Here is a 23662-nt window from a genome sequence, read left to right as displayed (position 1 = left end):
CTTCAGATTGTAATGTTATTAAGAAATGACAGTTAACAGAAACAGTGGAGATCAAGGTGAGGTCTGGAAGATGATGAAAACTTTCTGAAAGAACTGCTCGTTGGAATGCTAGAAAGGCAAATAAAAACCCCTGTTTGACTGCAAAACACCTTCAGAAAGATTTAGCAGACCCTGGAGTGGTGGTGCACTGTTCTACTATGCAGCGACACCTGAACAAATATGACCTTGATGGGAGAGTCATCAGAAGAAAACCTTTCCTGCATCCTAGCCACAAAATTCAGCGTTTGAAGTTTACAAATGAACATCTAAATAAGCCTGATGCATTTTGGAAACAAGTCCTGTGGACTGATGAAATCAAAATAGAACTTTTTGGCCACAATGTGCAAAGGTATGTTTGGAGAAAAAAGGGTGCCAAATTCCAGGAAAACAACACCTCTCCAACTCTGAAGCATGGGTGTGGATCGATCATGCTTTGGGGTTGTGTTGCAGCCAGTGGCACAGGGCACATTTCATTGGTTGAGGGAAGCATGGACTTGAATAAATACCAGCAAATTCTGGAAGCAAACATCACACCATCTGTAAAAAAGTTGAAGTTAAAAAGAGGATGGGTCCTACAATAAGACGATGACCCAAAACACACCTCAAAATCTACAATGGAATACCTCAAGAGGCACAAGCTGAAGGTTTTGCCCTGGCCCTCACAGTCCCCTGACCTAAACATCATTGAAAATCTGTGGATAGATCTCAAAAGAGCAGTGCATGCAAGACAGCCCAAGAAACTTGTAGAACTGGAATCCTTTTGCAAGGACGAGTGTGTGAAAATCCCCCAGGTAAGAACTGAAAGATTATTAGCTGGTGACAAAAAGTGTTTACAAGCTGTGATACTTGCCAAAGGGGGTGTTACTAGGTACTAACCATGCAGGGTGCCCAAACTTTTGCTTCGGGCCCTTTTCCTTTTTTTGTCATTTTGAAAATGTAAAAGATGAAAATAAAAAATTGTTTTTGCTTAAAATATAAAGGGAATGAGTCATCTTTAACTTTAAGCCTTTTGGAGATCATTTCATCTTCAACTTGCTTAACTGTTCACAGTGACAGCAATTTTGACCAGGGGTGCCCAAACTTTTGTATACCACTGTATAATAACTACAGACCTGTCTTTTGTCAGAAACAAATCAGGTAACAACTGTAATTCGACATGTAGTTGCTGTATGAGTCAAAATCAAAAATCAGTTTCAGCCCAGGAAAAAAAAAAGTCTATTTATTTTTTATTGTGACTTTTTTAATATTTGATGGTAGAATATATTACACAAAAGTTAGTTCCAGTGAACTAATTTGATTGGTCGAGCAGCATTCCAAGTGTCGATATTTAGCATAAGAGCAGTGGAAACGTTTCACTGTGTGTATCACTCCACCTGTGTGTGTTCGCCAGGTAAACTTCCACTTCCTAGTCTGAAATAGTTACTATAGTAGTGCTAGCGACATCATCAGTGGACAGGGCAAATGGTCATTTCCAGGAATATGACTTTTGACTTAAAATATGAAAGCTCAACAGATGAAGATGAAAAGGATGAAAGGGCGCCAATTACACTAGCCAGGTAGCCAACATGCTATAAAGTGAGTGTGGCTTCTTCGGGATCTATTTCTGCTCGTGGAACAAAAATAAACAACACTTGGCCATATTCTGTCCAAAATTTCACTTCCTCGATTATAAATTCATGTTTGTAGAATTGTTGTGTAAAAGCAACATCACACTCGAAGTTGTGCTGGCTCAAACCCAGAAGCTTCTTGCTGTGAGGCGACAGCGCTAACCACTGCACCACCATGCCGCCATTATGTCCTTTATTAGATGCTAAAGTTTAATAAAAGTTGTCTATCAACTGATTCCTGATATCAGGAATAAAATGTGGCAGGACGTGTTGTTATGGGAAAATACTCAAGGAAAGGGGGTTGCGATCAGAGGTGGACAGTAATGAAGTACACTTACTTGAGTACTGTATTTAAGTACACTTTTTAAGTGTCTGTACTTTATTTAAGTAGTATTTTTTTGGAAACTTATGACTTTAACTTCACTACATTTGAAAGATAAATATTGTACTTTTCACTCCACTACATTTCTGTCAAGGTCCTCGTTACTTGTTACTATAAAGCAGCTTTGAAAGTGGATGTTTTTTGTTTTCTTTTATGAAACATGATTGGTTTTTTTTGCAGGTGACCATGAGACAGCCTATCAGTAATCACGAGGGTCATGTCACGTCCATAGACTGTATAAAATCAAGTTCAATTTCTCAGCAGCATTACTTGAACACGATTAGTTGATGGCAGAATGGAAGGAGGCGGGTTTTTGGGAGAATGCACACCCCCAGGGCCATACCTAGAACCCATGTTTCAGTTTTCAGAAAGGATTAAAGATTTGTTTCGTTTTAAATGTGTGTTTGCCGAAAACGAACCACATAACAACCTTCAAAAACTCGCCATCCAACCTGCAGAAGCATATTGAGGTATATAAACATTTTATTCCAAGAGAAAGCTTGTAATGAAGTTGTCTGTGCTTTTAGAGCTAGCGATAACGTTGCAATAGCTATGCAGTCTGATTAGTCAAATGACTTTCTATGGATTTGCCCACCAAGTTGCCGTAGCCTTGTCCACGGCTAACATTAACACATAGCTAGTTAACTTGGACACTGTTAGCTCGTATGTAAAAACGGAGTTACGCTGACATGAATAACGTTAACTTTAGCATAATCTTGCCAAATAAACAGAATGTAGAAATCTTTCTTTTCTAGTAACGTTAGCTACCCAATATGATTTCAAGTTTGAAAAGAGTTTACTAGCATGTCAGGTGGAGCTTCAGCGCTACAGGTTCTACAAGCTAGTCAGTAAATCTAGTCGGTTGCTTCAGAGGCATTAGGTTTTGTAAGCGTTGTAGCAATAATACAACAACGTGTTGACAGAAAATGTACTTTTAATACTTAAGTATTTTTAAAAGCACGTACTTTAACTTAAGTAAAAATTTGACTGGACAACTTTCACTTGTATCGGAGTCACATTTGACCAGTGGGATCTGTACTTTGACTTAAGTAATAAACTTGGGTACTTTGTCCACCTCTGGTTGTGATGTGACATCAAGTGCTGTGAATATCAGCACCGCTGTGATTATCTACAGCACTCAGCTTTCAGCCTCGTGCCTATGACTGAATCCCAGCCATGCTGATATTCAGTACAACAGCATTCCATTTTGTGTGATATTGCTTAAATATATAATTCTAGATTATAGAATTAGTAATGCAAACCATTTTACTACCATATTTACCAGTAATATTCATTTGTTCTGTTAACACATTTAAAAAAACAGATAAATAAGAGTGGAATGATATCAAAGACCTGGCGACTTGTCCAGGGTGTACCCCGCCTTTCGCCCGTAGTCAGCTGGGATAGGCTCCAGCTTGCCTGCGACCCTGTAGAACAGGATAAAGCGGCTAGAGATAATGAGATGAGATGAGATGATATCAAATAAAATACATAACTTTTGGACAAAAAAAAACCCCTATATTGTATTTGACCCATATTTATCCTACACAAAAGATATCAAAAGCATGCACACACACACACGGCACTGCCAGCCTTTTGTCCATTTCTCACTTATTTTTTTTCTTTTTACCCATAGGTCCATCACATACAATATTACTGTATATCATCTGCTTGTTTAGGTTGAATATCTGATCCTGTATAAGATACAGTTGTTCAAAACATGCATGTTGGTTCAACACTAAAGCACTAATTTATGGAAAGACTTTTCACATGTTGTAAGGATGCACACAAGCTGGGAGAAGAATTCACAAAACATAATCAACAGACGCATAAAATGATTTCTTCTTGTCAATTTTATAAAACATTTCTTCCAGTCATACTGAAAGATGGCTAGTACACTGGCCTGCATTAGAGACTGTCTGGATGTGAGATGTAAACGGACGCACCATGGAGTTCATGGCGAAGTGGTTGTGCTGCGTCTGGAGGTCCACAGCGTGCTGGTAGCTCACGCCGATCTCAGTGTGGCTCTGCAGGAACAGCTCTTTATTGTGACTGATCCAGTCGAACATCTGCAGAGAGAAGCGATGCATTATGCAGAATATTTCACACACTCTTCCGGCTGCAGAGACAGCTCCGCTCTCATTTTACAGAAAAATGAGGACAGAGTCTGAGGTCAAGCTAACTCGGCTCCATTCCTAACTCCTCGTTCTTCCATGTCATGTTGTTATTGCATGAAAATTTCATTAATCAAAAGCAGTTGACACAGAATGTAAGAGAGAAGAGATTATAGGATTGGATCACTAAAAAAGTTCAGATATCCCCAGACACATTTCCCAGACAACACGTGATCGGGTTCACGGAGATGAAGTGTGAGAACAGTGATATAGGAGTTATTTGCTTACAGTGAGTGTGTAGGCTCTTTCACACCTCCATGACAACTAGCTGAAAGAGTGTGTTTTTAAAGTTAAAACTGATTAAGTGCTAACGTGGATGGAGCGTCCATCTGTGAATATCAGCTCCAAAAGCATTTAACTTACCAGGCATGTTTGCTTCCTGGAAAATTTCTGGAATCAGTTTGGTTGAAGTGACTTTGACATTTTACTTCTGTGTCAAAGACAAAAAGTTAAAACTACAGGTAACACTTTGTTTTTATGTATATATATTTATATATGTTTTATGTATGTATATATATAACTGTATCACGAAGTTCAAATTAGACACATGTAAAATGTTTATTCACTATATATTACTCTTCAATCATGATTACCTGTATTGTGAAATAAACCCTGACAGGGTGATGCAGGACTGCGACATAAAGCAGAGTGGTCTTGAATAACTCTGAACGGGTTTATTTTGTAATAATGACCGGCTTACTGGGGCGGTATGGTGGTGTAGTGGTTAGCGCTGTCGCCTCACAGCAAGAAGGTCCGGGTTCGAGCCCCGTGGCCGGCGAGGGCCTTTCTGTGCGGAGTTTGCATGTTCTCCCCGTGTCCGCGTGGGTTTCCTCCGGGTGCTCTGGTTTCCCCCACAGTCCAAAGACATGCAGGTTAGGTTAACTGGTGGTTCTAAATTGACCGTAGGTGTGAATGTGAGTGTGAATGGTTGTTTGTCTCTATGTGTCAGCCCTGTGATGACCTGGCAACTTGTCCAGGGTGTACCCCGCCTCTCACCCATAGTCAGCTGGGATAGGCTCCAGCTTGCCTGTGACCCTGCATAGGATAAGTGGCTATGGATGGATGGATGGGTGAACCAGCTCATTGTACATTATCCAGCTTATTGCATGCCTACTTTCTACAGAAATCCATAATTTGATACCAAATATCAATTTAAAAATATTTTATTGATTTAAATTTTATTTTATTGCTTCTGTTAATGACACAGTCCATAGCAATTGTCTGTTATGCATAAATAACAGACTGTAGAATGCCATAACTGACCAGTCAGAATCAGGCATTCAACAAACCCATGGAATAAGTTGTGATAATGTGTAAGAAACAACTTATTAACCTTGTTATACAAACTATTGAATTATTATGAATTATGAACCTAAATTTACATTTTATTAGACTTACAGTACTGTGCAAAAGTCTTCGGCATATGCAAAGAAATACCGTAGACCAAAAATGGCTTAAAAAATAATGAAATTAAATGTTTCAACATTAAAAAATACTATAAACAGTAATCAGTAAGCCGTAAATAATGAAACAAAGGTAGTATTTGGTGTGAGACGACCCTTTGCTTTAAAAAAAAATATATTAGTCTCAGGTAGAATGAGTGCAGTTTGATAAGGAAATGAGCTGTAGGTTTTACTGAGCATCTTACAGAACCAGCCACAGTTCTTCTGGACACTTTGACTGTCACACTCGCTTCTTAATTTTGCACCAAAACCCAGTAGCCTTCATTATGTTTTCTTTTTTAATCCAAAAAGTGGTCTCTTATGGAATATGCTGCTCAGATACAAACTTTTTTCCTGTAACATTTAATTTCGTGCTGGAAAACGAACGTCTGGAACTCTAAAATGTTTTTGTACTGGCTCGATAATGTAGAAGTCATAAAAAAGACATCTATAATAAAGTTTGAAAGAAAAAAAAGGGTGTCTCAGACTTTTGCACAGTATTGTATGTCTCCATAGTAGAGCTTGAAGTTCTAAGTAGCATCACGTGACTGCAGTTTATAGAGCTACTAAAGCTAAGTTACTAAGACTGTATGTTCTTCATAATCTAAAGTAGAATTTAAGTCATCACTAATTAGGGAGGGGCGGCACGGTGGTGTAGTGGTTAGCGCTGTTGCCTCACAGCAAGAAGGTCCTGGGTTCGAGCCCCGGGGCCGGCGAGGGCCTTTCTGTGTGGAGTTCGCATGTTCTCCCCATGTCTGCGTGGGTTTCCTCCGGGTGCTCCGGTTTCCCCCACAGTCCAAAGACATGCAGGTTAGGTTAACTGGTGACTCTAAAGTGAGTGTGAATGGTTGTCTGTGTCTATGTGTCAGCCCTGCGATGACCTGGCGACTTGTCCAGGGTGTACCCCGCCTTTTGCCCGTAGTCAGCTGGGATAGGCTTCAGCTTGCCTGCGACCCTGTAGAAGGATAAAGTGGCTAGAGATAATGAGATGTGATGAGACTAATTAGGGAATAAAAAAGAAATAAAGTTGTCAATAAACTGCAGTCACTTGATGCTACCAAGGACCTAAAGAGCTAACATAGAAATTAAGTCCAATAAAATGTGAATTAAGGTTATTAATAGTGTGGAATGATGATGATGATTATTATTATTATTATTTCTAGACCACAAAAGCATTATCTCTCAGCTTTCTTCATTATTTTCATTGCATAAGATGCTTCCACAGAGAGACTGATCAGCCTCAGGACATACTGATACACATGGCTTTCCTACACTTATATTAAAGTAGATAGACAGATTATCTCATCTCATTATCTCTAGCTGCTTTATCCTGTTCTACAGGGTCGCAGGCAAGCTGGAGCCTATCCCAGCTGACTACAGACGAAAGGCAGGGTACACCCTGGACAAGTCGCCAGGTCATCACAGGGCTGATACATAGACACAGACAACCATTCACACTCACATTCACACCTACGGTCAATTTAGCCCATGTTTACATTAGACCGTATCAGCGGATCATCAGATTAACGTTTTTAAAACGATTAGTGTGCACACAGCAACACCAATACACAATTTGCGTGCACACAGCAACGCCAATACACGGATACGCTCGGCTCCGCAGGCATCCTGCGCTCCAAATCACTCCGCCCTGAACAGCGAGTGCCCTCTGGAGGGTGCGCACTCCGGCCTTGCGCAGCTCACAGAGCGCGCGAGTGAAGTGAACAAGCTGTGATTCAGGACTGAGCCACTGTGTGTGTGATCCCAGCGCATATCACTTAGCACTTGCAAGTGGAAGGATGGCAAGCCTAAAGACAATCATAACTACACAATGGGCAGTATTTGCATCAGTATTTGCAGTATTTTCATACTTTTATACTCTTTAATGAAAGGTGATACAAGGCGGAAGTCCGCGCTGTTTTTCAGCAGTCGCGTCACGACCAACGCCAGCGAATCAGGAAGGTGGATGTCACAGTGACGTTGTCCAATGAGACGCCAGCTAGAGCTCAGCACAGCGTATCCGCGTATTCTCAATGTTTACACAGCACCGGAGCTGACACGATCTGGATTGAATACGTGGACGCTGGCGGATTCCCGTTTCCCGGCGTTTCCAGGCGTTTTAATGTAAACGGACAGTGCATCCGCGAAGAAAACGAGACAGATACGGTCTAATGTAAACGTAGCCTTAGAGTCATCAGTTAACCTAACCTGCATGTCTTTGGACTGTGGGGGAAACCAGAGCACCCCCACGCGGAGAACATGCAAACTCCGCACAGAAAGGCCCTCGCCAGCCACGGGGCTCGAACCCGGACCTTCTGGCTGTGAGGCGACAGCGCTAACCACTACACCACCGTGCCGCCCGACAGATTATCTAATTAAGATAAAGTAGGACTGGAGTGTGAGTTAGCCTTATGATTGTTATGATTGGTGTTCCTTCACACACCAAGGCTTGGCACAATGATGAACAAATAACTTCTAGCTTTGATCAGTTCAAAACATACAAAATGTTCTTTGTTTTAACATTTGACTCTAGATTCATAGCATGATTACAAATCGCATATTGTTCTTGAAAGAAATTTAATCACCACAGCAAACGCACCTTTCTCCAAGGCATTTCAGTCTGTCCGCCAAACAATTTCCCCAACACCACATCTTTATTGAAAATCTTCCACTCCAGAGCAAGGCTTCAAAACAGCTCTACGGACCAGCCCTAAAGGCATCTACCTTAGGTCAAGAGAATTATCTCCAACCCAAAGTAGTGGAGATCAAACATGTAGTAATCAGAGAGAAGGAAGGAGGCAGAGTGAGGTCAGCCCCGAGCCCACACTCTTAAAGAAGAACACACATGAAAGTCTGCAGCCACTCTGCTCTCCTTTATTACTGTCTTTGATCTGGAACTGTGGAGATATAAGCAGTCTTCAGTGGGATTACAGTGAAAGGCGTTGAGTTTCACAATAGCCAACGAAGAAAAAAAAATCCCCTTTTTAAACGCCAAACGTGCCAAGTAATAAGTGTAGCATGAAAAGAGCTTCAACTTCTAAGAACAGGTGCACCACTAAACTGCTGTAGAGCATTGCAGAGAGAGGAGAAACTCATTCCGTGTGGTACTGACAAAAAAAAAAAATTCAGAAGAAAACAATGAGACAATTATAACCCCAAATCAGAAAAAGTTGGGACGGTATGGAAAATGCAAATAAACAAGAAAGCAGTGATTTCTAAATTTACTTTGATTTGTATTTTGTTGCAGACAGTATGAACCCAAGATATTCCATGTTTTGTCTGGTCAGCTTCAGTTCATTTGTGAATATGCATCCATTCCTGCATTACAGGCCTGCAACATCTCATCTCATTATCTCTAGCCGCTTTATCCTGTGCTACAGGGTCGCAGGCAAGCTGGAGCCTATCCCAGCTGACTACGGGCGAAAGGCGGGGTACACCCTGGACAAGTCGCCAGGTCATCACAGGGCTGACACATATGCCGCTTTTCCACTACCAACGCGGCTGAGTTGGGCTGAGCCGTGCCGTGCTGAGTTGGGCTGAGTCGAGCTGAGTGGGGCTGTTGGAGTTGCATTTCGACTACAACCGCGCTGAACCGTGCTGGCTGGAAGTGGGTGGACACATTGGGTGGAGTTAGCGAAAGTGGGTGGACGTCACGTGATGTCGTTAGGCGGCGCAAACAGTGACATCAGTGAGCTTTTATGCGGTAGTCTCACAACCCGGAGAGTAAACAATAAACATGGAGGACATGGAGTCGTTAGTGTTGCTGGTCTTGGTGCTGTGGCTTGTTGTCACCGACAACGCCAACAGATACTGGCAAGAGCGTATAGATGAGGCGAGGCGCATAAGGCTTCATAATTCTCGTAATTCGTAATTCTACTTCTTCCGGGTTTACGGTGTCTACAGATCCCAGCGTGCTCGCGGGGCGTGTGTGGGCATGTGAGGACACTCCTCCTCACCAATCAGTGCACAGGGGAGTGTCTGCTCACGCCCCTAGCCCCACTCAGCTCGGTTTGGCTCGCTTCAGCCCCACTCCAAAACCGTGCGAGTTTTGGGTGCTAAGCAGGGCTGAAGCGAGCTGAGTCGTGCTGTTCTTAGATAGTCGAAACGCGAGCCGTGTCGGGCTGAAGTGAGCTGAAAAAGGGTAGTGGAAAAGGGCCAATAGACACAGACAACCATTCACACCTACGGTCAATTTAGAGTCACCAGTTAACCTAACCTGCATGTCTTTGGACTGTGGGGGAACCCAGAGCACCCGGAGGAAACCCACACGGACACGAGGAGAACATGCAAACTCCACACAGAAAGGCCCTCGCCGGCCATGGGGGTCGAACCCGGACCTTCTTGCTGTGAGGCGACAGCGCTAACCACTACACCACCGTGCCGCCCCGGCCTGCAACACATTCCGAAAAAAGTTGGGACGGGGACAATTTAGGTCTCATAATAAGGTGAAACAATTAAATAATGCTGTAAATTGAAACAGGTGATTGTAATCATGATTTGGAACAAAATCAGTCTCCAGGAAAGGCCTAGTCTTTGAGGAGCAAAGATGGGCTGAGGATCTCAGGTTTGTCAACAAATGTGTGAGAAAATTATTGAAATGTTTAAAACCAATGTCTCTCAAAGGAAGATACAAAGGGATTTGGATATTTCACCCTCTAGCGTGCATAATATCATTAAACAATTAAAGGAATCTGGAGGAATTTCAGTGCATAAAGGGCAAGTGCTCAAGCCTAAGTTGAACACCCGTGATCTCCGATCCTTCAGATGGCACTGCATCAAGAACCATCATTCATCTATAGCTGATATAACCACATGGGCTCAGGATTACTTTGGCCAACCTTTGTCAAGGATTACAATACGGAGTTACATCCAGAAAAACCAGTTAAAACTTTACTGTGCAAAAAGGAAGTCGTATATTAACTGTGTCCAGAAATGCCATTGACTTCTTTGGGCTCAGAGGCATCTGGGACGGACCATCACACAGTGGAAGTGTGTATTGTGGTCAGACAAATCAGTATTCCAGGTCTTTTCTGCAAGAAATGGACACCATGTGCTCCGGACCAAAGATGAAAAGAACCATCCAACTTGTTGCCAGCAACAAGTCCAAAAGCCAGGATCTGTCATGGCATGGGGTTGTATCAGTGCCCTTGGCAAAGGTAACTTACACTTCTGTTATGGCAGCATTAATGCAGAAAAGTACATTAAGATTTCAAGACGACATCTTTTCCAGGGATGCCCATGCATATTTCAACAAGACAATGCAAAACCACATTCTGCACACATTACAAAGGCATGGCTGTGGAAGAAGAGGGTGCCTCTCCTCTCTGTCCCCAATAGAGGATGTGTGGCGAATTCTGAAGTGAAAAATATGACAGTGACGACCCTGTACTGTTGTACACCTTAAAACCTGTTTGCAGGAAAAATGGGACAAAATAACACCTGAAATGCTTCATCACCTGGTGTCTTCAGTCCCTAAACATCTTTTAAGTACTGTGAGAAGGAATGGCAACATTATAAAGTGATAAATGCTTTATCATCCTAAATTTCTTTGAATGTGTTGCAAGAATCAAAATTGAAATGTGTTTATTTTGAAAAAAAAAACAATAATAAAATTTGACCATAAAATATTGTGAGTGCAATACAGGTCAAAGATTAATTCCAAATCATTGTTTTCAATTTTAATTTCAGTTTCAACATACCGTCCCAACTCCCAACTTTTTCTGATCTGAGGTTGTAAAAAGTATTAACAGGGTAAAACAAAAGCAAGATTTTCAAAGGATTTGACCAACTACTGTTGTGTGTTGGTGTGATTCAAGCATAGAGTATATGCTCATATCTAACATACATGTCAACCTATACGGAATGTCCGTATTTTATACGGATTTTATTCCATAAACGTAGTATACGGGCGTACAAATAAAGTTATACGGATTCTTTAAAAAAACTTCAATATTTATTTAGAGCTATAATCAATTCCCACGATGATAAAAGAGCGCATAACATTTACAAACGTACTGTACACCACAGACAGCCAGTAAAGAGTCTTATGAAATCGCGCGTTATCTTGTGGTAGCGAGACTTCGTTCCACTTTTGATCATGCGCACACCGCATTGTGAGAATCCCGCCAACCGGGAAGTAACATTTTGTTTGAAAAGCGTATTTCCACCTGAGTGACTTTCACTAGCGACTGAAAAGATTCTGAATGGGCACTCCGGCAAGATCAACACAGACACTTGCTGTGACATGCAGCCTAGTGAGGTATTGGTGCAAACTGCTAAAAAAGCTGTCATGGAGTACAATTCAGAACATTAGAGTGAAACTTTGTGTTTTTGTCAAACATTGGAGCTTTGTATTCATTCTGAAGGTTTATTGTTATTAATATTGAATAAAAAGTAACTTGGATATATCATTGTTAATTATCATTCAAATTTTAGGTAAATTATTTTAATTTGCATCTTATAAGGATTTTATAAGGGAAATATGGATTTTGGAGGTTGGTTATACAGGTTGGATTGACCAAAGGTTGACATGTATGTACAAGCATGTGTCCTGTGCTTATTCCAGGACTTTGATTCACAGTATACTCATCCATTTAACACACTGAGTACTGTTTGACTTTACTCTTCTACAGCTGTGTAATGTAATGATTTATAATCCGGTGTCAGCCAGAAAAGAACAGTTTCCCTTTCGAGTCCTTTCAAAATTTCCTCCTCTTTTCCTTGTCTTCATTCTGGAGTGAAAATGAACATGAACAGCTGTATTTTCAAATCAGTGGAACTGAAAGCTTGATTCACTAGAGATTTACCAAAGCCCCTGGTTTACTAAGATTGCGAATAAAGAGCAATAATTTGCATGTGGAATCTAAAAAACAAATGTGTGTGCAGTTAGAGGAGACGTTGCAGGTGATATCAAAGATGTATTGCGTAAATTACGTCACACACAAAGTAGATGTAGCTATGTAAGTAATAAAACACGATAGGGCATGTTGTTAATGGGGGCGGCACGGTGGTGTAGTGGTTAACGCTGTCGCCTCACAGCAAGAAGGTCCAGGTTCGAGCCCCGTGGCTGGCGAGGGCCTTTCTGTGTGGAGTTTGCATGTTCTCCCCGTGTCCGCATGGGTTTCCTCCGGGTGCTCCGGTTTCCCCCAAAGACATGCAGGTTAGGTTAACTGGTGACTCTAAATTGACCATGAATGTGAATGGTTGTCTGTGTCTATGTGTCAGCCCTGTGATGACCTGGTGACTTGTCCAGGGTGTACCCCGCCTTTCGCCCATAGTCAGCTGGGATAGGCTCCAGCTTGCCTGCGACCCTGTAGAACAGGATAAAGTGGCTAGAGATAATGAGATGAGATAGTTATACAGAATGTTATGCAATATAGGTGAGACATATTAGCTCATGTTATCAGTTACATTATAGCAGTTAGAAAGTAGTTCCCTCACAAGCTGCTCTTTTTTCTCTCTCTTTTGAATTTAATAAGCCAAAAAAACAACACAGCTACTGTTATAATATTAAATTATGTTTTCAAGAAATGCCTTGCTATTTAGAGCTACAGAGATTTTCTAATGTAAATAACCTTTTTTGAGTAGAAACACCAAAAATAGCATATTCATTAAAGGGGATATTTTATGAAAAACTCATCTTTTCAGTGCTTGTACACACACATTTGGGTATCTGGAGTGCCTACCAACCTACAAACTCTGAAATATGATAACCCAGTCACTTTCTTTTGGACTGCCTAGATCAGGAAACATATGCTTCAACAAGCTGTTCAGGTTTGGCTCCCCTTTCTTTGTCACAAAGGGAGCTCATTAGATTTATGCCACCCCCTCATCTGAGTATCTCCATTCATAGCTTGAGAACTGCCTTTGAAAATGAATATTTATGACATGAATATTCATGTCTCTCTTGAATGTTACACATTCTGCATATTACGCTTGTGTCTACGTATCGCGCTTGTGTCAAGCACATGCACACAGGTTTTTTTTTCTCTTTTTCAGGTGCTGCTTCACTCAAACTGACCTGCACTCAAAGATTCTTGCAGCCCTCCAGAATTCTAGTGCTAATGGAACATACACTCAAATCAGCCATTTTGAGCAGGGCTGTTTAGACAGGGTGAGAAGGGCGCTATGATGCTTTATGCTTGTGGTATTTTGACCAAAGTATGCCACAGACATTTCATTCAGACCTCAAGGAACTGCGTGAACTTATGAAAAAGAGGTATAATATGTCAGCTTTAAAACAAATATGTAAATTTGAAATCTTTATTTGTGCTTCTGCATTCTTTGCACATTCTCTGTTCTGTGTTCTTGTTTGTTTGTGTGTGTGTTTGTTTGATTGCTTGTTTAAGGGGGTGACAGGTTGATGTTGAGACCTGTGAGGCATTTCTGCCTGTAAATATTTTCAATATGAGAAGATAAACTTCATATCTTCACGCCATGTTCTTTATATTATATGGACACATCCACAAAAAAAATGTAAGTTAATCAAAATAATTTTAATGTTGAACCGGTTCGTCATTTTGACAATGCGTGTCTAGTCAGCAGGAAAACACTGGGAGTGACGTCATCAGAGTGAATTATCGGAAAATATGTCACTCAGATCCTCGATGTATTTTGTATGAAAAATGCCTATATATTTATATATATATTTACCTTTATTATAACAAAATTCTGCTGTTATATCTGCATGAATGTGTAAATCATATGTAATAGTTTTGTTACTTGGTAAGGGTTCTGTGTAGAGCATCATCTTTACTCATTTATCATCTGATCCTGTGCTATATATGTATATGTGTGTGTGTATATAATATATACACAACCCTAATTCCAAAAAAGTTGGGATGCTGTATGAACTGGAAATCAAAACAGAACACAAAAATTTGCAAATCATGGAAACCCTATATTTCATTGAAAATAGTACAAAGACAACATATCAAATGTTGAAATTGAGAAATTTTATTGTTTTTTTTATGCTCATTTTGAATTTGATGTCAGCATCACGTTTCGAAAAAGTTGGGACAGGGGCATGTTTACTACTGTGTCGCTTTTAACAACACTCTGTAAATATTTGGGAACTGAGGAGACCAATATTGCTGTAGTTCTAAAAGAAAAATGTTGTCCCATTCTTGCCTGATATACAATTTCAGTTGCTCAACAGTTCGGGGTCTCCTTTGTCAAATTTTGCTCTTCATAATGCACTGAATGTTTTAAATAAGAGATAGCTCTGGACTGCAGGCAGGCCAGTTTAGCACCTGGACTCTGGAGCCATGCAGTTTTAATATGTGCAGAAAGCAGTTTGGCATTGTCTTGCTGAAAGAAGGAAGGCCTTCCCTGAAAAAGATTTTGTCTGGATGGCAGCATATTGCTCTGAAATGTGTTTATATCATTCAGCATTAATGATGCCTTCCCAGATGTATAAGCTACCCATGTCATGTGCACTAATGCACCCTCATACCCTCACAGATGCTGGTTTTGAACTGCACACTGATAACAAGCCGGATGGTCCCTCTCCTCTTGAGCCTGGAGGACGTGGTGTCCATGATTTCTAAAAAGAATTTCTACTTTTGATTCATCAGACCTTGGGACAATTTTCCACTTCGCCTCAGTCCATCGTAAAAGAGCTCGGGTCCAGAGAAGGTGGTGGTGTTTCTGGATATTGTTTATATCTGGTTTTAACTTGCATTTCTGGATGCAGTAATGAACTGTTTTCACACACGATGGTGTTCTGAAGTGTTCCTGAGCCCATACAGTGATTTCCACAACAGACACGTGTCTGCTTTTAATGCAGTGTCTCCTGAGGGGCTGAAGATCACAGGCATCCACTGTCAGTTTTCAGCCTTGTCTCTTGCATACAGAGATTTCTCCAGACTCTCTGAATCTTTTCATGATATTATGTACCATAGATGATGTGATCCCCAAATTCTTTGCAATTTTACATTGAGGAACATTATTCTTAAATTGTTGCACTGATTGCCCACACAGTCTTTCACAGAGCGGTGAACCCCGCCCCATCTTTACTTCTGAGAAACTCCGCCTTTCTGGGATGCTCTTTTTTATACCCAATCATGTTACTGACTTGTTGCCAATTAACCAAATTTGGGTTTTTTTAGCACTACACAACTTTTTTAGTTTTTTGTTGCCCCTGTCCCAACTTTTTTTGAAATGTGTTGCTGACATCAAATTCAAATAAAATTTCTCAGTTTCAGCATTTGAATTTCCATGATTCGCAAATCTTCACATTCTGTTTTTACTTGTGTTTTACACAGTGTCTCAGCTTTTTTGGAATTGGGGTTGTATATATATATATATATATATATATATATATATATATATATATATATATATATATATATATATATATATATATATATATATATTAGTGTGTATGTGTGTGTGTGTGTGTGTGTATGTGTGTGTGTGTGTGTGTATATATATATATATATATATATATTCTTATCAGTGCAATCTGTGTACATACAGAACCAATACAATTCTGTTTATACTATTTTATCAGTGCAATTCTGTGTACTTTACGATTTATTTTTATACTTTATTTGTTTTGATTTTTTCTATAACTCATAATGAGTCAACAGCACCTTCAATTTTGTTGTACCTTTGAAAAAGTGACAATGACAATAAAGACTTATCTTATCTTATCTTATCTTATCTTATCTTATCTTATCTTATCTTATATCCTTGTCCAAAGCAGGAAAGCTCCTGAAAACATAAACTGCACAAAGCTCGCTCACCTTCTCAGCATCCTGTTCAAAGAGTCGCAGCTGAAAACACTGATCCAACTTCAGTTTCCTCATGTGCCACATCTGGTGCAGGTGCTGCCTAGTGCTATGCAGCTTATCAAGCAGGCTGGCGATTTTAGGCACCACGCTCTGAAAGTCTGCACTGCCTGAGATGCAGTTTCTGCCAGAGTAACCATCACTGGAGCGGATACACTGCAGCAGCCTCTGGCCTTCTCGATCCAGGTCCTCCACAGGAGCCTTCATCACCTTTTTCTTCAGCTGTGTATGTTCCTCAATAAGCTTGCGTGAGCCCTCCACATCCACTGGGAACTCCTTCTTAGCCAGCTGCTCCTGCAGCTCCTCCAGCCGTGAGAGGAGGTGCACTGCGCTGCCCAGGAACTCTTCCAGTGCCACTCGTAGTTCCATCCACTCCTCGTGATTGTATTCCAGAGAACCCTCAAAATCGTCTGTTAACTGAGATGGGTCCACAAGCTTGGTCAAACCCTCCACTGACACCATGCTCGTCTAACAGCAGCAGAGAGAAAGACAGAGTGGTGAGGTTATTACAGGAATATGAATTCTGGTGATTGCTCTTAGAGAAATATATGTGGGATGACTAAAGCCCTGGATCCACTGTACTTTAAAACTTTAAAAATACCAACAGATTGGGTGTCACACCCTTGCTGTTTTCTATAGATTTGCATAGTGACTAAAAAATTGGGGAATGCACTTTAAATAACTGGTGAATGCACATTGAATAACTGGGAACCACAGGCTAAACGATGGGTATCACATACTCGCGCCTAGGGATCACACATTCCTCAACTTGTGCCTTCTGACTGAACTGAAACTCAACTCTAAAAACAAGTTGGTGCTTGTAGCCAGCTACAGCAAAATAAACACAGCGCTAGGGGCGTCGTGGATAAGGTGCCATACCATAAATCTAGGGACCTGGGTTCGATTCCGACCTGAGGTTGTTCCCCAATCCCTCCCCATCTCCTGCTCATTTCCTGTCTCTACACTGTCCTATCCAATAAAGGTGAAAAAAGCCCCAAAAAATATTGTAAAAAAATAAATAAACACGGAGCTGCCACAGCTGCTGATTGTGCCACCGTATGTGTTGACACACGCAAAAGAAATAAATGTTATTCCTTGCCCATCCAGTTGTGTTAGTACTTTACTGCCAAGTTTTCCTCCACTAAGGAGCTGCACTGCAACTATGAATACCTGTGACTATTTTATATGCTTCCTGCATTTACTGTTTTCACAAAACAGTGATTCATCAGCTATTGACAAGATCCGTACAGATTTGAGTTGATAACCAGCATGCTGTTTCGAGTCAGTCTGAAAAAAATCAAACTGAAAAATTAGATTATTATGACAAACATTCGAGTCAGTCACGTAAAAAAATGCTCCGATACTAACCTAGTGCATGTTGCCATGCTAATGAACAGATGACACAAAGTCAATGCGATCTGAATGTATCTCATGATTAATGAGCAAACTAAAACAGACTGCAAATTGTAATCTGTGAAAATATCAAGAGGGCCGAATCCAGCATCTCTTACAATGTGTGTAGCCTGACAAAACATCTTGTGGTGTTTACGTAGTAACTTTAAAGGGCACATCTTGGGTAAATTCAGGAGCAAGATCAATGTAATTCTCCTATTTTATATTAAACTTTGGTCAAATATCTGTCACATTTTGCATTTTGTGCAATTTTTTTACCTTGCGCAACCAGAAAAATTCAGTTGAAATCAAGCCATTTGAGGCGAATTGGTCCGCCTCTGAAAAAACTTGCCATTTGGATTTCCAGGCAAACATTGATTTTCATGACATCGCGTGCGGGACGCCTCCCTCTGAATCCTACGTCAGCGCTGGTTTGTTTATGAGAAAACGACCCGATGGTTTTCTGCAAACTTCTTCAACGTTATCACGTACCGTAATTATTAAAATGGTTAACAGATGTATCGTAGGAGGGTGTAGCAACACCGATCTTGATGGGATTAGTACTCATCGTTTTCCAAAAGACCGGACAATGAGAGAGAAATAGGAGCGCTTGGTCTACACAGGCTGTGCACTGAAACCGTGCAAAGCTCGCGCAGCCTGCTGGCGCTTCCGCAGGTGACGTCACAAATCTGGCTCCAGACTCCCTTGGGATTTTTCCAGACGCGTTTTGTTATTTTATTTTTTTCTGCTGTAGACAGATGGCCTTGTGCAAAATTACCCTTCTGGATGAGTGTGTAAAGGGACATACTTTCATATTTAAAAAAAAAAACGAAATTGGTCCAGGATATGCACTTTAATATAGAATGTGAAGCTGGCTGACCTGAGCACACACATCAGTATCATTGAGTTGCTCATTGATGCTGTAAATTGCATGCTCATAAGCGAATCTGTGAGCATGGAACAATGAAGCAAGCATCCAGAGAATCTGTCATGTATGCGAGCAAGTCAGGTGTGCAAGAACTGCGCACTGGGACATGTACACCTCATTTTGTCAGGGTCTACAATTTGCTTGCAAGTAAAGACAATTCACAGCACCTTGTGTTAATTTTTAAAGACTAAGCTCACTGATATTGCTCTACACGTACTGATCGGCCACCCTCGTGCTCTCTATTAAAGATACTGTTTAAACACTTTAACATCTTAAACATAGGGCGGCACAGTGGTGTAGCGGTTAGCACTGTTGCCTCACAGCAAGAAGGTTCTGGGTTCGAGCCCAGCGGCCAACGGGGGCCTTTCTGTGCGGAGTTTGCATGTACTCCCCGTGTCTGCGTGGGTTTCCTCCGGGTGCTCCGGTTTCCCCCACAGTCCAAAGACATGCAGGTTAGGCTAATTGGTGGCTCTAAATTGACCGTAGGTGTGAATGTGAGTGTGAATGGTTGTTTGTCTCTATTGCCCCTTTTCCACCAAAGCAGTTCCAGGGCTGGTTCAGGGCCAGTGCTTAGTTTGGAACCGGGTTTTCTGTTTCCACTGACAAAGAACTGGCTTTGGGGCCAGAAAAACCGGCTCCAGGCTAGCACCAGCTCTTTGCTGGGCCAGAGGAAAGAACCGCTTACGTCAGCGGGGGGGCGGAGTTGTTAAGACCAACAACAATAACAAGAAGACCGCGAAAGGTCGCCATTTTTAAGCGACGAGAAGCAGCAGCTGTACAAACGCGAAGTCATCCATTATTATTATTGTTGTTGTTGCTGCTGCTGCTTCTTCCGCGTTGTTTTTGCTTCGATATTCGCGCCAAGGTTTATGCAAACGTAGCGACGTAACTGACGTATACAGCGACGTAATGACGTATACAGTGACGTAACTGACGTATACAGCGACGTAATGACGTGGCTTCGCTTAGCACCGTGAGCTATGGAAAAGCAAACTGGTTCTCAGCTGGCTCGCAAGTTGAACGAGTTGTGAACCAGCACCAACACTGGTCTCGAACCAGCCCTGGAACTGATTTGGTGGAAAAGGGGTATCTGTGGAAGCCCAGCGATGATTTGGTGACTTGTCCAGGGTGTACCCCGCCTCTCTGGGATAGGCTCCAGCTTGACTGCGACCCTGTATAAGATAAGCGGCTACAGATAATGGATGGATGGATCTTAAACATAAATCTTAGAATATTGAGTTCATTGCTAGTACCACACTGCAGTAGCTAACATAAACAGAGCTAAAGGAAATGCTCCATGATGCCCCAGATTGATGAATACTAAGGAGGTTATTACTGTATCATTACAGGTATTGGTGTTGAAGAGTACCAAAAAGAAAAAAAAAAGGGACTGATGCATCACTAGTCAAAAACAAAAAGACTTTCAATAGAAAGTGTAAAATATTTTTCCAATCTGGAAAATGAATCCTTTTATTGACTTAGCATATAGGATCTATGGCATGGTAAACATCTTAAAAATATAGCCGTTTTATGCAAAGAATTCAGAGCCCTGGTGTTCAGTTGTGCCTTTCAGTACCTCAAAGGTGAACTTGGCACTGCCAAAATTGGTCTTCTGCTTCTGCCAGAAGTTGTCAGGTTTGATGATGAGAGCAACACAGATCTCAGCCGGGAATGCTTCCTGCAGGGTCTTCAATAACGGCTTAATCAGGTCCCACTTAGAGCCGCGCATGTCAATGATCACGGTGAAACCTCGCTTACACACATCCTCACTAAGAAGAGAGAGCGAGTGAGCAAGCGAGTGATAGAGAGATGGAGGGGGGAAGAGAGAGAGAGAGAGAGAGAGAGAGAGAGAGATGTGAACATCGATATGAATTAAAATCTAACAGGCTACTCCAGCAGACCACTGTTTAATTCTCCACAGCCTAATTAGGTAAATTAATAGCTTTAATAGTCAAAGAAAAAAAGTGAAAGAAAAAGATGTAGATGGAGAGCTATTAGATGGTATAATCATGTGAATAAAGGATCAATTCATAAGACAATGATCTGTTGACCCATTCTCTGAAGAGCAGAACAGAATTAAATTCAAGTTATAATCAGAACATTTTCACATATAGAGAAATTACACAAATCCAGGGGTGGACAAAGTACCCAACTTCATTACTTACAGTAAGTCAAAATACAGATTCCACTGGTCAAATGTTACTCTGATACAAGTGAAAGTTGTACAGTCAAATTTTTACTTAAGTTAAAGTACTAAAGTACTTGCTTTTAAAAACACTTAAGTATTAAAAGTACATTTTCTGTCAACGCATTGTTGTAGTATTGCCACAATGCTTATAATACCTCATGCCTCTGAAGCAACCTACTGGATTATTCTGTGAATTCTCAAAATGAATATATGCTGTGCATCATGGTGATTTAACATTAAGCTAGCTAGTCAGTGAAACGCCACCTGACATGCTAGCAAACTCTTTTTAAACTCTAACTCATATTGGGTAGCTAACGTTACTAGAAAAGAAAGATTTCTACATTCTGTTTATTTGGCAAGATTATACTAAAACATATTTCTCAAAGGACTTCAGATAAGTTAACATTATTCATGTTAGCGTAACTCTGTTAACAGTGTCCAAGTTAACTAGCTATGTGTAAACGTTAGCCGTGGACAAGGCGATGGCAACTTGGTGGGCAAATCCATAGAAAGTCATTTGACTAACCAGACTGCATAGCTATTGCAACGTTACCGCTAGCTCTAAAAGCACAGACAACTTCATTACAAGCTTTCTCTTGGAATAAAACGTTTATATACCTCAATATGCTTCCGCAGGTCGGATGGCGAGTTTTTGTAGGCCATGATGTGGTTCATTTTCGACAAACAAAGCAAACATTTAAAACGAAACGAAACTTTAATCCTTTCAGAAAACTGAAACATGGGTTCCAGGTATGGCCATGGGTGCGTGTATTCTCCAGAAGAACCGCCTCCTTCCAGTCTGCCATCAATTGATTGAGTTCAAATAACGCTGTTGAGAAATCATTGAACTTGATTTTATACAGTCGATGGAGATGACATAACCCTAGTGATTACTGACAGACTTCTCAGGGTCACCTGCGAAAAAATCCAATCACGTTTTAGAAAAGAAAAAAAAAACATCCACTTTCAAACCTGCTTCATCATAACGAGTAACGAGGACCTTGATAGAAATGTAGTGGAGTGAAAAGTACGATATTTGTCTTTCAAATGTAGTGAAGTTAAAGTTATAAGTTTCCAAAAAAATACTCAAGTAAAGTACAGATACTCAAAAAGTGTACTTAAGTCCAGTACTGGGCGGCACGGTGGTGTAGTGGTTAGCGCTGTCGCCTCACAGCAAGACGGTCCGGGTTCGAGCCCCGTGGCCGGCGAGGGCCTTTCTGTGTGGAGTTTGCATGTTCTCCCCGTGTCCGCGTGGGTTTCCTCCGGGTTCTCCGGTTTCCCCCACAGTCCAAAGACATGCAGGTTAGGTTAACTGGTGACTCTAAATTGAGCGTAGGTGTGAATGTGAGTGTGAATGGTTGTCTGTGTCTATGTGTCAGCCCTGTGATGACCTGGCGACTTGTCCAGGGTGTACCCCGCCTTTCGCCCGTAGTCAGCTGGGATAGGCTCCAGCTCGCCTGCGACCCTGTAGAACAGGATAAAGCGGCTTGAGATAATGAGATGAGTATTATTATTACTATACATACATACATGCATACATGGGGCGGCATGGTGGTGTAGTGGTTAGCGCTGTCGCCTCACAGCAAGAAGGTCCGGGTTCGAGCCTCGTGGCCGGCGAGGGCCTTTCTGTGTGGAGTTTGCATGTTCTCCCCGTGTCCGCGTGGGTTTCCTCCGGGTGCTCCGGTTTCCCCCACAGTCCAAAGACATGCAGGTTAGGTTAACTGGTGACTCTAAATTGACCGTAGGTGTGAATGTGAGTGTGAATGGTTGTCTGTGTCTATGTGTCAGCCCTGTGATGACCTGGCGACTTGTCCAGGGTGTACCCCGCCTTTCGCCCGTAGTCAGCTGGGATAGGCTCCAGCTTGCCTGTGACCCTGTAGAACAGGATAAAGCGGCGAGAGATAATGAGATGAGAAGTCCAGTACTCAAGTAAGTGTACTTTGTTACTGCCCACCTCTGCACAAATCAAACAATCTTTGACTGAATAACAGATCCGATTTCAGATATTCTGTGATATGATTGGTCGACATTTTCTCTGGTCTACAATCTGACGCTACAATGTAGCCAAGTGTCTATTTTTATCTTTTGCCTCAGTGGTAGAACACTGCAATTGGGAGATAAAAATATGGAATAATTGCCCGCTTCACAGCATGTGCTTTAGTAGGCCTGGAGTTAATACAGCACAGAGGACACATCTGAGGAATATAATTAGATTACATACAGGCTCTGTGATCATGAACAACATAAGGCATAATATAAGTCTCGTGTTCCCCGCTCTCTACAGATCACTGATCTAAAAACAACAACTATACATGTTTCGACTGGATTAATACAGGTAAGTGAAAACACATTATACTGAGGGTGGTGATGGTTGTGAGTTTTTTTTCTGGACAGCTCAGTAACTGTAGAGAAAATGTAGGTGATATTTTTGTATGGCATTTTAGGCGTGGGCAGGCTGCAGACAAGGTGCTCTCGATAAAGTAATGGCATAACTGTTGAAATGGTCATACATTAGAGTGTGGAAAATGGCTCATTCTTACTCATTCTTACTTAAAGGTCATCTACAGCCTACATTCATTCATCCTCAAGTTTGGAGCTTTCATTTTCTATACCCCAAAGCTGAACCACTCCTCCTCACCAACACTATTTAACAGTTATTCCACGAAATCGAGTCGTACATGAGTTGATAGCCAACGAGATTGAGTGGAATAACTATTTTA

The 23662-nt window shown here is 41.4% G+C and overlaps 1 protein-coding gene across 2 annotated transcripts in view; it reads right to left on the bottom strand.

Annotated features, from left to right (window-relative positions):
- kalrna (kalirin RhoGEF kinase a) overlaps positions 1-23662 on the bottom strand; it is a 408274-nt gene that overhangs the window by 207870 nt on the left and 176742 nt on the right. For both annotated transcript variants that reach the window (XM_060929989.1, XM_060929988.1), the window contains exons 4-6: positions 20331-20523; positions 16390-16902; positions 3975-4097 (exon numbers count right to left, since the gene is read on the bottom strand). In XM_060929989.1, the coding sequence (XP_060785972.1) occupies positions 3975-4097; positions 16390-16902; positions 20331-20523 (829 nt within the window). The remainder of the gene's footprint in view (positions 1-3974; positions 4098-16389; positions 16903-20330; positions 20524-23662) is intronic.

The sequence above is a fragment of the Neoarius graeffei genome, chromosome 9, assembly GCF_027579695.1.
Source record: "Neoarius graeffei isolate fNeoGra1 chromosome 9, fNeoGra1.pri, whole genome shotgun sequence".
Classification (NCBI taxonomy): Eukaryota; Metazoa; Chordata; class Actinopteri; order Siluriformes; family Ariidae; genus Neoarius; species Neoarius graeffei.
This window is presented reverse-complemented; position numbering and strand designations above follow the sequence as displayed.